Below are 14,030 nucleotides of genomic sequence, written 5' to 3' on the forward strand. Positions count from 1 at the left end.
GGGTCTCAACATTGGAAAGCGACGCTTGATCGCTCCACGGTGTTTCCTCCGTGAGCAGAAAAGCCTGTCCCTTCGGACTGGAGGGCTATCAAGCCAGGTATCGAAGAGCCAGGGGCGGTATCTGTCTTTTGTGACATGGAAGAAGTCAGAGGTACGTCGCAGACGTAGCAGGTCAGGGGTGGGACATCCTCAGCAGATGTCCTTTTGGACGATGGGATCATGAACTGTTTAACACAACTGTGACACAAAACATGACCGCATTCTCTGGTCATCATGGGTTTGGAGGCGTTTGTGAGCATCTTTAAGCATGACGGGCAAGTTCTCTGTTTGCCCTTTGACGTCTCCTCTTCGTTGAAGTTGATTGTGATGAGGTTTTGCATGGTGATAGGGTGGGGGCTGTCGGGTGCAGATGCTGGACATGTTGGTGCGGTCTTGTCTTTCTTCGCAACTGGTGGGAGTTTGCTGGATTGGGCGTCTGGTGTAAGCGATGGAGTCCAGAATGATGGGAGGTGAGGTTTCGCAGCCTGTACAATAGGGTGCTAAGTTAATACGGAATACTACATCATTGTAGGGTTGAGATTCCTACCTTTTCCTCTTCCAGCGCTTTCCTGGCTTTGGCCCTGTCCTCGAGCGCAATGCGATCCAGTTCATCCTTGTCGAGTTCAAACTTACGCTTCGTACCTCCTACTACCAAAGCCTGCGAGTTCGAATCGCTGATTGTCGCATCCACCTTTTCATCTTCGGTCTTGGCTATCTTTGGCTTATTCTTGCGATCGAGACCAGCCTGCGTCAACTCAAAGTCTTGGATGGCGCGCTCGCGATCCAGCTCATCCTCGTGCGCTTTCTGCTTAGCGGCCTCTTCCTCAGCAGCGGCGCGTGCCTTGTGGGCGCGTTTGATTTCCTTCTTCTGCGTGAGTATGTTGGATAGTGCGCATTCGCGGCAGAATATATCGCCGCGTCGACATGAGACGGGTTCGCGGGCAATGTTTAGACACAGGCCACATGAGCCAAACGGGAGGAATGAATCGCGGTGAAGGCGAGCGGACGATGACGACCAGTGGGATTTAGCGAGGGCGCGTTCGTGAGAGGTGAAGACTGGACGGGAGGTGTTTCGTTTACCTGATTAATTGGTCAATTGGTAAGACAACCGTTGTGATGGTATCATGAGGAACGAACGTACTGTGTGCTGATACCATGACGATGTCTGGCTCGAAGGAGCTCGCTCTGTTGTCGTTGATAGAAACTGGTGGCTTCTTGAAGGTGGTGCTCGTAAATATGAGTTCAATGTGGTTGGGGAAGACCACGAACGACAAGAACTAATTTAAAGTGATGGATGTCTAATAGCAGTTGAGGTAGACGTCGTCAACTTGGGTAACTTTTATTCTTGTTCCATGCAAAAAAACCCCAGTACATGTCTTATTAACTTATTAGCAGGCACCCGACACCATGTCATTTCTACAGGGTAAGCAAACAGGGAAAAAGTTGGAGGTGGGTCTACTATGAGCCGCTTCTCCCCGATCAAATACTGGTACTTTGTACGTATAAAGCACTTGTCTGGGTACAGTACTCGACGGATCCCAGTGTTTCGATATTGTCTCTTTTTTTACAATGTTATCTTGATATCTTCTCAAGACTGTCGTTACCATGTCAGATTCAGATCCTCCTGCGCAGCCAAGTCTGCCATGGCGCATTGCATCGGCGAGTGTCATGGGATCAGTTGGCGCATTCGCCAGAGTGTTTATGAACGGCTTCAATACCCTTGAAGTCACAGGCCTACAAGGGCTTCTGGGCGTCCTTGACCGTAGGAAAAGGGAAGGACGTGAGCGCGGGCTGCTCACAGTATGCAATCATGTAGCAGTGTATGCTATGCCATGGCAATCCAACGCTACATACGGCTCATGCTAATCATCTATAATATATATAGACTTGACGACCCTCTTATTTGGGGCATGCTACCAATGCGGTACTTCTTTGATGCAGTCAACATGAGATGGGGTCTTGGGGCACATGACATATGTTTTAAAAATAAGTGAGTATTCAAGACCTGATATCAAACGAGAGAGTGTGAGCGAGCATTGACTGACAACCCAAATCAATAACAGAGCCACTTCGACATTCTTCAGTCTCGGTCAGGTTTTGCCCACTCACAGATTATGGTACTCTCCTTATGGTGGTCTATATCAGCCAACCATGACACAAGCTATCAAGCTGCTGTCGGGCCCATCACCGGCTTCATGGTCTACAGCCTCCGACTCCCCCCTCTCTGCAACTCCTGCTTCAACAAGACCTCCTCCGGTTCCTCAACCGCTCTTCTTCTCCACCAACGGTATCGATCAATTTCCAGCACCGTCTGCCTACTCAGCCTATCGAAATGCCTGGGTTCATGTCTTTCCAGAGGCTTGTTGTCACCAAAGCCCGGAAAGCGGGCTGCGCTACTTCAAATGGGGTGTATCTCGCCTGATCCTCGAATCTGACCCGGCTCCCGAGTTCATCCCCATGTTCGTCCATGGTACCCAGCACATCATGGCCGAGGATAGAGGATGGCCTAGGTGGGCACCCCGTGTTGGAAAGACGGTTAAGATAGTGATAGGCGAACCGACCGACGTTGATCAGCTCTTCGGTCTGCAACGGGCAGCATGGCGCAAGCTCGTTGCGAAAGGCGACCCAGAACTACTCCGGAATAGCCCAGAGGCGACTGAGTTAAGAATATCGGTGGCCAGGAGAGTAAGAGACGAGGTCGAGAAACTGAGAGAAAGCGCGGGCTTCCCTGCGGAAAAGGACGAAGCACCAGCTCTCGCAGAAACGTGGGCCAAAGATCCTCTCCGCACAAAATTCAAGAGCCCAGTCGATGGTAGTCTTGTCAACAGACACGGGCCAAAGGAACGCCCATGAGTATTAAAGTCATATATCTCGCTCTCGTAGAATTATAGACTAAAACTAGGAGGGTCAAACCCCCAACCCCCTGAGACTCAAGGTACTCACTCATACTGAACATCGGTTGTCGACAGGAATAAACGAAAAAAAATAATAATAAATGACGAATCAAGACACCGACACAGGCTGCTGTCCCAAGATCCAATATCTCTCCTGTCCTGTCTAATTCATGCTGACCCCTTTAACTCCATCGTGCTGAGAAATAGTCGCCACGTAATATTATGGTATTTTCTTCTTTTGGTTTGCAGTGAGGCGCTGTTACTGAGACAGCTCGATTCAAAAACGCTGTGATCATGACGCAGACAAAACTAGAAATTTCGGTCTCTCGCCACCGGCGGCTGGGGCAAGTTCTAATACGCCTCGAAACCTTGGGTGGGAACAGCCTGGGGGTATCCGCGAGCCTGCGCTTGGAGAGCCTGCTGCTGAGGGTGCATCATAAGGTCGTTGAACCAAACGTGCTGAAGGGCATCATGGGCACTGATCCTCAGCTCTGGTCGAAGCTGCAGCATTCGCTGCAGCAGATCGATACCGTTAGGGTCAATCGCCGGGAGGATGTTTCGAAGATCTTGAGTGGCGTACATATGGAATGTGGGCTTGTACTCGGGGAACTGGGTGATGCCTGGCCAGGTACGCTCTGTCGGTGTTCCCATGATGCGGAAAATGCGGACGATCTGGTCTTCGTTTGTGGTTCCGGGGAACAGAGGTCGACCGGTAAACATCTCGGCCATGATGCAGCCCGCGGACCAGATGTCGATACTGGTGTTGTATGTTCGGCTGCCGAGAAGGACATCGGGGGCGCGGTACCATAGGGTGACGACCTCGTTGGAGAAGGTGTTGACGGGGATACCAAAGGCGCGGGCAAGGCCGAAATCGCCGAGCTTCAATACGCCCTTGCTGTTGATGAGTAAGTTCTGGGGCTTGAGATCGCGGTGAAGGACGCGGTTTTGGTGACAGAAGTCGATGCCCTTGAGGAGCTGGTACATGAAGGACTTGATGGTGGTAGGCTTGAGGGCGCCGCGATCACCATGAGTGTCCATGTACCTCTTCAGATCGCCGTCCATGTACTCAAAGACGAGCATGAGTTTGTTCTCGGTGTGGATAACATCGTGCAGTCCTACAATATTCTCGTGCTTGAGCTCCTTCATCAACGAAATCTCTCGGATGGCGGTCGAGGGTGTTCCCTCTTCGGAGTCGAGGTGGATTTCCTTGAGCGCTACAAGCTCTCCAGTCTGTCTGTTACGGCCCTTGAAGACGGTGGCATAGGTACCTTCACCGAGCTTCTCGAGCTGCTGGAACGAGCTGGGGTGTCGCTTTCCATCCATGTTGAGATTGAGATTGAGGTTGAGGTGAGGGTACGAGATGGTATTAGTCTGAGGCGGGTAGAGTTTGAAAAGCAGAGGATGCGTGGGTATTGGCTGATAATGGCGTGTCACCGATTTCGACTTGGGGCGAGGATTGTCGATAATCTGCAGATGAGGAAGATTATGCGAGTGGAGGGAGGGAAAGGGTTTTGTACGGTGGCTATCGTTTGTTGCTATTTTTTAATATTTTGGGTTTATTTTGTTGATGACTCACAAACTCTGCCCTTGACGATAGAGAGTATTTGGGGGTTCCGCCCTTCAGGTTGGCCTCACTTGTTGTTTTTAAAAAAATCCTTTTGGAGTCGTGCCCTTTGCTTGCGGTAGGTGACTTTGGAGGTGGATGGAGGCGGGGGAAAAGGGAGGTGGGAATGTCTATAGGTACTAACCTAAACAGTGGAGGCTCCTGGAAGGGTCCCGTCTCCTTGTGAGGGAGGGGTTGGAGGGATCGACAGAAGGGGAAGAGAGTCTGGAATTAGTACTATTAAACCCGACATAGTCGGCCATTGGACCAAAGGTGTTAGTCAGTAGCAGAATACTTGGTGATCTATAATATATAAGTAGGTGGTGATATTCTTCACATCTTGTGTTAAATGTCTAGAGTATAACTGAGTTAGATATTATGAGGCTGATCTCAGTCTACCTACTCATCGATATGAGTGCTTATAGCGGGTGCCAATCATGCCTCGAGCCCGTCACGGGGGCTTGTCAGTGCTATAGATTAAGCGCACGCGCACCCGGTAAAATGGGCCCATGCACCCCCACCTACCGAGTATGGCATTTTACCCCATGAATCAATAAGACAACGGGATATAACTAGGTATTTGTTGAGGCAACCTTACCTTATCATCCAACTGAGTTTGGAACTTTTAAAACAATCGTCATCGAGCTACACAATCCATTCATCCCGCGTTCCCCGTGTTACTTCTTACCATCTACATCTACACTGCTTGCCCCTCGCTGTGTTACGCCTTCGAATGCAAAATACATACCTCACATACGTAACTTGCGTACCCCTGTTCTCCTCCGAGGCGCCGTGACATGAACAAAGACAGCTTGCCCCTTATCGGAACTGCACCTTACCTTAGCACCCCTGTATCCGCCGTATAAGCACAGCACAGCACAGCACAGCACTACAACCGCTTATAACAATGAGACCTGTCTTGCCTACGAACCATCCTCTCAACACTCGGTCCTCAGGTCGGCCTGACAGCTTGGTACGCCCTTCTTCGACTGTACCTGCTGCCTGTTTCATCACCACAGAGGCCGACCTTGACGCTCGCCGAGATCGCTCCCGTCCGCGGTTCCGCCAGCAAAGCGATCGGCGCAAGTGTAGCCGTAACTCGCGCCGGCCTTCAACCCCGCGTCAACGACGTTCGCCTCCTCGTACCGGCTGTAAGCCTGCGTATCTCGCATCGGAGTCTGATGGTTCCGATTCAGACGATTCTTCGGTTGAATCTGTTGTCGAACAAGAGCCCTCGAATTTACCGTCGCAGCCAAGCACTCCGTCCCTGATCGGTCTTTCGCATTCTGGTTCTGTCATGAGCATCTCGTCGCAAAGCTGCTCCCTAACAGGTCCCTCCATCGACGCCCATAGCGACTTGATCCATGATGATGTCTCCTTACCCGTAACAGATCTGGCAGATAATCCGGAAAACCAAGGCACGATTCCTCAGCTTATCATGCCGAGCTTGATGGTTCCACGACGTCGTCCTTTCTCGGAAGTGGGTAAATCTTTGGGCAAGCTAAAGATCATGGTCGCTGGGCAATGCGGTAAGTACATCAACAGAATACCCATCAGTGACGGTTTTAACGAACGACTTCAATAGGTATTGGGAAAACTTCTCTCATCAAGACTCTGGCAGAACGTTGCGAGCACATCGTTCACATGGATCCAATAGAGAATCGCAGTGCGGTGCATGCTACTGAAACATATGCTAGCTCGCGCCCACAGCCGTGGTGGCGATCTGACTCTGAACTCGCCCTGACAACACGGAGGCGGATTTCTACCACCGGTGATGTCCTTGATAGGAATGTATGCTTTGTTGAAAGCCCAGGCCACCGACAAGGTGCCTCTGTACGTACCTGAACCACCCGCCTCAGATCATCGTATCCTAACAATAACTCAGGGCTCGTGGCGTGATCTCCATTATGTCGAATCTCACTTGGCATCTCTCATGAATAAGCCCATGGCTGATTCGGATCTGTTCACCTTGGTCAACTCTGGCGGCGAGCCAATTGTGGACGCTCTGCTCTACCTTATTCCTCACAGCGGTAAGTTCATCCACTTTCGTTAGACCACCACGTTTGCTAATGAGTTCCAGGCCTTGTACGAGAGGATGTCGAGTACATTAAGCGCGCTCAGCGCATGACTAACGTAATCCCAGTTCTTACTAGGGTTGACGAGCTTGCACCAGAGGAAATCAAGCATATCAAACAGCAAGTTGTGAAGAGTCTGGTTGATAAGGACGTTGATTACTTCTCCTTTGCGGGGCCTGACGACTCAGAGGAGACCAAGTGTGTCTATGCCGTTTCTACCGAATCTCGGCCGGACTACGACACCATGGACGCCAGTACTCTCATGGACTCGGAATACATCCCGCCGCTTTTGCCTACAGATCTGAGCCGGCTCGTCGACAACGTCTTTTCCCTGGACGGTAGCGCTCGATTACGGCACTCTGCAGCGGTGAAATGTATCAAATGGAGACGTGATCACGGGGATAACTTGCTTCAAAATGCCTTGTCAAGCGGAGCCTTGGTGTCTCGATCTATTCCCGAGCGGGCCATGAGATTGAGGTCCTTCAGGCGGACCCCGAGCTGGGATCGACTGGAGCTCTATAACTGGGCGAACAACCTGCGTCAGAGTCTTCAATCCGAGAGATTATACCATCTGATGGAAGAGAGGGCCATTTCAAACGCTGTGGCGAAGCAGTCGAGTCTAGTACACGTTCCCTGCAACGGCAAGAAAAAGACGCAGTCCAAGAAACGGAAAGCTCCTCAGCCTACACACCAGGACCCACTCGGCCTCTTGGAGATGGGGGGAGGCCTCAAGCAGAAAGGGATGCTGGCCCTAGAAATGGTGAGCAGTGTTGGCCTGGTTGGTTTGGTAGCTTCCAAGATCATGCACACTGGCTGGTCTGACGGGATGTGTTCTGTTGTTGCATCACGAAGAAGAAACATAGAGGTTGGACGGCTGAGCATGGTCTTGTCTTTCTAGACGGCGAAACATGTACGGACCACCGCCATCGTCTTTGCTTCGCCATTATGCTCTCATCCAAAGGCCAGGGCAAGAGGCGGGTTCAAGTATTGTTCGAGTACTGGAGCAATATATCATGACACAAGATACCCCATAAACACCACACAAATATATTAATTGGACTTTGATGGCCCCTATCTTGCGAATGCTGGTGACAGTGGTGCTTAGTATTGACACATGACAGCCCCTTTCTGGGGGGCTTATATATGCGCACTGAGATAAGTTCAACCGCTTCAATTAGTAGTTCTACTGGTGCTCATGCCTTGAGTAGCGCTTCTTCTCAGGGGGTGGATGTCCAAGCGCAGTCATAGCAGCGTTGAGATCCGGCATATCATCAGCGGTTCTCGCCACATGAGCCCAGCGGATAGTTCCGTCTCGATCAACAGCAAAGGCACCGCTCGTCTGCCACCGTGAGCCACTCTCAGTTGGCCGATTCCAGATGCCCTCATTCTTTCCAAGGCTGAAGACGTTCCACAACGTGAGAGGGTTAACGGCGTGCCATGTTGATGATATTCCGAGGCCCCATTTGGCATACAAGTCCCGCTCTTCATCAATCACAACATCGACGTTCCAGGTGCCGCCGACGAGGGGCAGCCAGTTGTCTGTTGCCTCTTCTGAAGAGTGCGAGATGGCGACACAATGGACCCCTAGGACCTTATCGGATAGGTCGGCGAGAGCTCTGAATGTCTTTTCAGCGACTACGGTCATTTAGCATCAGATCGTACAAAAGGGATGATAAGGAATAAAATACAGGGGCATCCGCAATGACGGAGAAACACCACGAGAGTAGGTTTTCCGTCTGGAAGGCGAAGGTGTTGAGACCAGGGCGCTTTAGATCCAACCTCGACTGTAGGGCCGACCTCTTTAGCCACGGGTGTCTTCCATGAGTCGAGTTCTTTCCAGAAGCCGACATTAGCGTTGGCATTAACAGCAGCGGTTTCTTGTGGCATGATGAGGTAGTAACGTTATTGTTATGATATGAGTATTTCAAAGCTCCAAATGTCTCGTGAAATTAGAGCAAGGGAGGTTGCTACGTATAAGTGCGGCCAACCATTTTGTCAATGACATAATACACTCACTCACTCACACTCATACCCACACATATATTCCCACCAACGTATATGCCCGACATGCAAAAGAAGAATGAGATATAGTACACTGATCTATTTAGATATTCTACTCAATCGATATAATGTACCTCTCTAGTTAATACTTGATTGAGTTCCCTAAATGATGATTAGATAAGCTGCTTAGGGTGTCAACAAATAGAAACAACTGCCTTACCAGCTTACCCACTATATTCGTGTAGGGTAGGTAGTCGCAGATGTCTCCATCTATCAAGACTTCGAAGTTGAACTTTGACACTTCACATTTCTATACGCAGACTTGGTCTCTGATTACATCAACTGTCCTTGCAATACATAAAACAGACACACAAAATCCCATATAGGACCAGGGTCCCCAAATGCGTGAAATCATTAGTCTTCAGCTCGGTCAGCTGAGTAACTATACAGCCACTCACTTCTGGAACGCCCAGGTACTATTAGTATTACAGCTCATGCACAAAACATAATCACTCACCTTAGCATAGGAGTCATACTTTACATACTCAGTCGACGAAAAGTCGCCCATAGATCACAATGTTCATTGGCGGGCCGGTCTAGGTGCTGACGGCTCAGAAACATTTCTCCCACGAACAGTCATATACGATCTCAAAGGCGGTTTTGGCTCTTTACGCAAGATTAATGCGCTGTATGAGACCGAAGCCGAACCAGATCCTGCGGAATTATGGCAGGGATTCCTATTGATCATCCTATCGGCCAGAGCCCATGCTAACTAACACCCACTCAGGTCAGGTCAATCAGTCGTTCACAAACAGGCACCCATCAATCCAAGCGAGTACCAGCAGAGCCTCGATGCAGGCACTGAACCGGCACAACTAACAACCTCGAATGTGAGATACTGGTCCGATTTCTCACGAGTTTACTTCCACCCACGTTCACTGGTCCAGCTCTATGACTTTGAGCTCAACTCGACAACCATGCCCTTTGAGCGTTTCTCAATGGGCACAGAGCTCTTCTCGATGCTCGACAAGGAGCACGATCTTGTCGATCGAGACTTCAGGCCCTTTGCAGAAGAGTGTGACAGGATGCAGGGAATACAGGTCTTTACTACTATCGATGATGCATGGGGTGGCTATGCATCCGCATATCTCGAGTCCTTGAGGGATGAGTTTCCAAAGACAACCATATGGACCTGGGGTCTTCAGAGCCCCTTGCTTGTTATTCCTAGATCAAAGCGCCAACTACGCCTTACGAATATCGCTCACAGCATCGAACAGCTCTGCACACAGGCAACCACAGTTGTTCCTATGGCTTTACCCGAAGAGGACCTGTCAGCTGGCGTATCGTTGGATCGCCGCTCACCCTGGCATACATCTGCTGTCATGGCCGCAGCTATCGAAACAGCCACCTTGCCTACACGTCTGGTACAAGGCTCTTCGGGGCAGCCAAGTTCTCTAGGCGACCTGGCTGAGAGTCTGAATGTCAATGGCAACCAGCCCCTGGCCAGCATCAACATGTCCTTGGCACCTGAGAAAAACTCATCGGAAGAGAGCCGCATCAACGTCGACTTCTTCCAAATAGGGCGGACTTGGAGTCGACAGCATATTGCTAGGTCAGATGCCCATAAGCATGTCTTCGGTGAACTCCGATCTTATCGAGACCTGAAACCCCTCGGGAACATTGAAGAAGACGCTCCTGGACATCCTGGACATCTTGCTCCGGGTGAACGCCCCGTGATAGGCAAATCGGTTGTGCGCAAGTACGTCACTGTCTAGACCATGTGGCTTGCTAAGTACTAATTCTCAACTAGATATGATTCATCCCTCAGATTCCCGTTACTGGACGCCTACCCTCAGATCTATCCTCATCTTAGAAGCCATCCTGATGCCAGTATGCAAACCACGCTCTCCACAGATAGCTCACTGGTGCAACGAATCAGAAATTTGCGGTCAGGCTCTGCTCGACTCGTGCCAGTCAACGAAAGAGAGGATCTTGGTAACGGATTGGCAGAATTGGCGGATGCCTACCAAGAAGGCTGGTTCAGTGGCAGTGATGATGACGACGACGACCTATGATACATTTGATAGTCCTAGTCATCCAATTGAAATAGAGTCGAGCAATCTCGGGCGCCATTCACATCCCAGGAATACGCGTGACAAAAACAAGAAGAGGTTTGGAGCAAATCTCCTGAGGCTCATCGAGCCTCAAAAAGTTTGTATTGATCTAGCATGGCCATTTCCTAGGTACAGATATAATATGAGGTTGCTGGAGGTCTTTTAACGTTATCGACCCGGCGACTAGACAACTCCCAGTTTGGAAATATGTTGCTGCGAAGCACAACATGCTGATTTGGCCAGCTGCCCTTCCCGCACTACTACGTGCCTCTCTGTCTCTCTCACTTTCTGCTGTTATTAATGTAGATTATTCAATCTTCCAATCGCAAATAACGCCGCCAGTAATGCATTAACACATCAGGCTGGCACTGCCAACTTACCATGGTAGTTGATGCAGTTCAGTCTGGTTGAAAGCGAACTTTTTTGTTTATCTTATGTTAGTTACGTGATCAGCCACATGCCAATCGTCCAGCCACTTATGGACTTGCCGATATTCTTGATTCTTTTTTTTTGTTTTAATACAGTGCAAGATGCACAATTGAGTTGTAGTCAAGCTCTTCCGAGCCAACCTTTATGTGGAATGCGAAGCATGCTATCGTGCTCAACCTGCGGCGGCAACCGAAGCTTGCTGTCTCTTCGCTGGGGGAGGATTCTCCTATACAAGGATTAGTATACCCTAGCTGGGAGGGATGTGCCATCTGGAACAGCGCATCTTGGCCGGCAATGGGAATTCGCCCGGTGATGCTTAAATACCTCTGGGGGGCCCCGTTTCTTGCCGTTGGCTGAGCCCTTAGCTGCAGCCTTCTTCTGGGGTTTCTTCTCGCCGTCGTCGAATACATCGTCTGGTAAGTTGAAGCTGTGCGGGTCAAAGTCAGCCGGCCAAGGTGCATTGATGCCTGGAAGCGTCTGCTGAACTCACTTTCGGACATGTTGAACGCCAATAGAGACGTCATCTTTCAGATCATCCTTGTACTTCTGCCACGAGGTGCAAAGTTCCTTGAACTCATCAACCTGGTAAGAAAGATCAAGTGATTTGGCGCCTGTAGAGTCAGTATTGGAAAATCTCAAACGCCGGAGAACCGCGAAAACATGCCAGGCTGTTTACATACCAGAAGCCAACTCGAGGCCAATATAATGAGTAGTTGTGTAGATGTCGGATGGGCCGCTTGCCGTCGTAGTGTCTGTTGGTTTGGACTCATCCGGTGTCTCAGGTTTGAGAGGCACGGCTGTGATAGGACCCGTCTCTTCTGTAGGCTCAGGCTTAACAACTGGATCATTCTCACCGTTCTCGGTCTTGACCTGTTCGTCGCCCTGACCATTCTCAGACTTGATAGGCAGGCCATTCTCCCCGTTCTCAGCCTTGATTGGTAGCTCTGCGACTGCGGGCTCAATCTTGACAGCAGTAGTGTGCCCAGTGTCTTCTTTACATAGATAGTCGAGGCTCCCTTCCTGAACAGCCTCGATCTCTTCCTGATTGTGACATCGGTGTTGTCGTTCATAACCCTTGTTGAAGGCATGAGCTAGAGCAATGGACTGGTGTTGCTCAAGTTTCTGCACTAACATTCGAACCTTGGACTCAACATAACCAGACCAGATCGTGTGGGCCTCCTTTGTCTTCGCTGCTGAGGTAACAGAGATGTAGTACTTGTACCCTGCGGTGAAGAAGGTATGCTTGACAAAAAGATCGCTCCAGGGGCGCTTGCCCACCATGATGCTCTCAGATATCTGAAGAGCTCGCTTAAGTTCTCGGTTGATAATCGCCATTGACGAACGAGTAATGTTAAAAGTAGCACACATAGATGGATACGCAGGAGTAATGACGGGCATTAGATGATAGGTATCACCCTTGTAGAGCTGCGGAAGCAGGATTAGCACTCTGCGCATTGAAAGCGCATGCAGCTAGACGTACCTTGGGGTTCCAGATTCGAACAGGAAGAGGCCCACCCTCAATGGGCTTGAGGAGAACGGGTTGCGGCCAGCGCCATTGGCTAATAACCAAAAAGAACTTGTTAACGATCACCGAAAACGTAGCCTTTGGGTAGAGCTGGCAGACGCGTGCGACGAGCATGGCCCAAGCAACACCACCAGGGAAACCCATAATGTTGGCGTAGACAGCACGCCGTTGCGCCCACAGCTTGATGGCTCGCAAGGCATTCTTGAATGTGCTCTGTTCGGGGACAAGCGTGAGGATCTCGTCCGTTACTCGTGTGCCGTTGAGAGATCGCAGCTCTGCCTCATCCAGGCCGCGCAGCAGGCCGGAGTCTTTGAGGTCTTTGAAATCGGGAGATAGCTGCTTCTGAATAACCCTAGAAAAGATCAAATCAATGCTTATGCCAGAGTACTCAAACTTGATGATGGGTACGAAAGCATCAGTCACGACAGCCATGTCAGTGATGGCATCTTTGGGGGCCATCGAGAGGAGCAGATCTGGGAAGAACTTGAAGTAATCCTCGCGGGTCACGTATTTCGGCGCGACGATGAGAGTGTCAATATCAGAGCCGGGGCCGTAGACGCCGAGGCGATAACTGCCGTAAGTGAAGACTTTGCCCCTCGCATTCCGTATGAGGACCTCGTTCTTGGGTTCTTTCTCCTGGGCGACTCGACGGACGAACGCATCGCAAATGGTTTGGATCGAGGCTAGGACTTCTTCTCTGGAACAAATTTGTTAGTTCCTGACACGCTCACGCGACAGATTTATTGGAATTCACCTCTTGGCAGTCTCTGCGGGACTCTCGAAGGTCTTTTGACGCTTCAATTCTTCCAGGAGAGCGTCCGATTGTCGCAGCTCGGCTTCCGTTGGGAGTTGAACGGAAATGGGAGGCGTCACGCCGTAAGCCTGTTCAGATGCCATAGTTTCAATGTATCCAAACGTCGGAATGGGGGAGGAGGAGGGGGGGAGGGAAGCTGAACGACAGTGGTTGGGTCACCACCAACCCGAGGCCGGGGAGGATCGCAAATCCTAATGCGACAGGATGATGGCCGAATCGACAAATGGTTTTGGTTGAAAAGAATGCGCTGGGTTTTCAAGCCTCTCCAAGGGTAGTGGGAGCAGCGCAAGGGAGAGGCCAGGCCAGGCCACGCACAGGACAGGGCAAGAGGGTGCTCTGCGTCCGGTATGGAGACGAATATTAGGGATGGCTGGATCGGACAGGTAAGGGATGGATCGTAAAGGATATCGAGTGCATTCGCTGGGTGATGAAGATCCCAAGTTTTTTCTTACTACTTGGTAAGTAATGAAGGAGAATTAGAACTTTTGGCTGACTACTACGAGGCGCCGCGAGGCTACACAAACGCGGTGGTGGCC

The 14,030-nt window shown here is 50.5% G+C and overlaps 7 protein-coding genes across 7 annotated transcripts; 3 read left to right on the forward strand and 4 right to left on the reverse strand.

The window, feature by feature from the left end:
• Positions 1 to 5: 5 nt before the first annotated feature.
• On the reverse strand, positions 6 to 1,196 carry J7337_009757 (uncharacterized protein; the record flags this gene model as incomplete). Its single annotated transcript, XM_044827352.1, has 3 exons — positions 6 to 539; positions 587 to 1,119; positions 1,181 to 1,196. 3 exons carry the CDS (start codon positions 1,194 to 1,196, stop codon positions 6 to 8), a joined length of 1,083 nt encoding a protein of 360 aa, XP_044677946.1.
• A 994-nt stretch (positions 1,197 to 2,190) lies between these two features.
• On the forward strand, positions 2,191 to 2,892 carry J7337_009758 (uncharacterized protein; the record flags this gene model as incomplete). Its single annotated transcript, XM_044827353.1, has 1 exon — positions 2,191 to 2,892. One exon carries the CDS (start codon positions 2,191 to 2,193, stop codon positions 2,890 to 2,892), a length of 702 nt encoding a protein of 233 aa, XP_044677947.1.
• A 392-nt stretch (positions 2,893 to 3,284) lies between these two features.
• Positions 3,285 to 4,256, reverse strand: PHO85 (negative regulator of the PHO system; the record flags this gene model as incomplete). The annotated part of the gene is made up of 1 exon (XM_044827354.1): positions 3,285 to 4,256. One exon carries the CDS (start codon positions 4,254 to 4,256, stop codon positions 3,285 to 3,287), a length of 972 nt encoding a protein of 323 aa, XP_044677948.1.
• A 1,187-nt stretch (positions 4,257 to 5,443) lies between these two features.
• J7337_009760 (uncharacterized protein) lies at positions 5,444 to 7,509 on the forward strand (the record flags this gene model as incomplete). The annotated part of the gene is made up of 4 exons (XM_044827355.1): positions 5,444 to 6,065; positions 6,122 to 6,327; positions 6,422 to 6,566; positions 6,617 to 7,509. The coding sequence occupies 4 exons, from the start codon at positions 5,444 to 5,446 to the stop codon at positions 7,507 to 7,509; spliced, it is 1,866 nt and encodes a 621-aa protein (XP_044677949.1).
• A 285-nt stretch (positions 7,510 to 7,794) lies between these two features.
• On the reverse strand, positions 7,795 to 8,498 carry J7337_009761 (uncharacterized protein; the record flags this gene model as incomplete). The annotated part of the gene is made up of 2 exons (XM_044827356.1): positions 7,795 to 8,246; positions 8,300 to 8,498. The coding sequence occupies 2 exons, from the start codon at positions 8,496 to 8,498 to the stop codon at positions 7,795 to 7,797; spliced, it is 651 nt and encodes a 216-aa protein (XP_044677950.1).
• A 1,091-nt stretch (positions 8,499 to 9,589) lies between these two features.
• On the forward strand, positions 9,590 to 10,687 carry DML1 (mtDNA inheritance, partitioning of the mitochondrial organelle; the record flags this gene model as incomplete). Its single annotated transcript, XM_044827357.1, has 2 exons — positions 9,590 to 10,371; positions 10,423 to 10,687. 2 exons carry the CDS (start codon positions 9,590 to 9,592, stop codon positions 10,685 to 10,687), a joined length of 1,047 nt encoding a protein of 348 aa, XP_044677951.1.
• Positions 10,688 to 11,327: 640 nt separating this feature from the next.
• Positions 11,328 to 13,577, reverse strand: J7337_009763 (uncharacterized protein; the record flags this gene model as incomplete). Its single annotated transcript, XM_044827358.1, has 6 exons — positions 11,328 to 11,381; positions 11,480 to 11,582; positions 11,646 to 11,766; positions 11,836 to 12,580; positions 12,636 to 13,377; positions 13,435 to 13,577. The coding sequence occupies 6 exons, from the start codon at positions 13,575 to 13,577 to the stop codon at positions 11,328 to 11,330; spliced, it is 1,908 nt and encodes a 635-aa protein (XP_044677952.1).
• Positions 13,578 to 14,030: the final 453 nt, after the last annotated feature.

This window comes from Fusarium musae, chromosome 7, assembly GCF_019915245.1.
Source record: "Fusarium musae strain F31 chromosome 7, whole genome shotgun sequence".
Lineage (NCBI taxonomy): Eukaryota > Fungi > Ascomycota > Sordariomycetes > Hypocreales > Nectriaceae > Fusarium > Fusarium musae.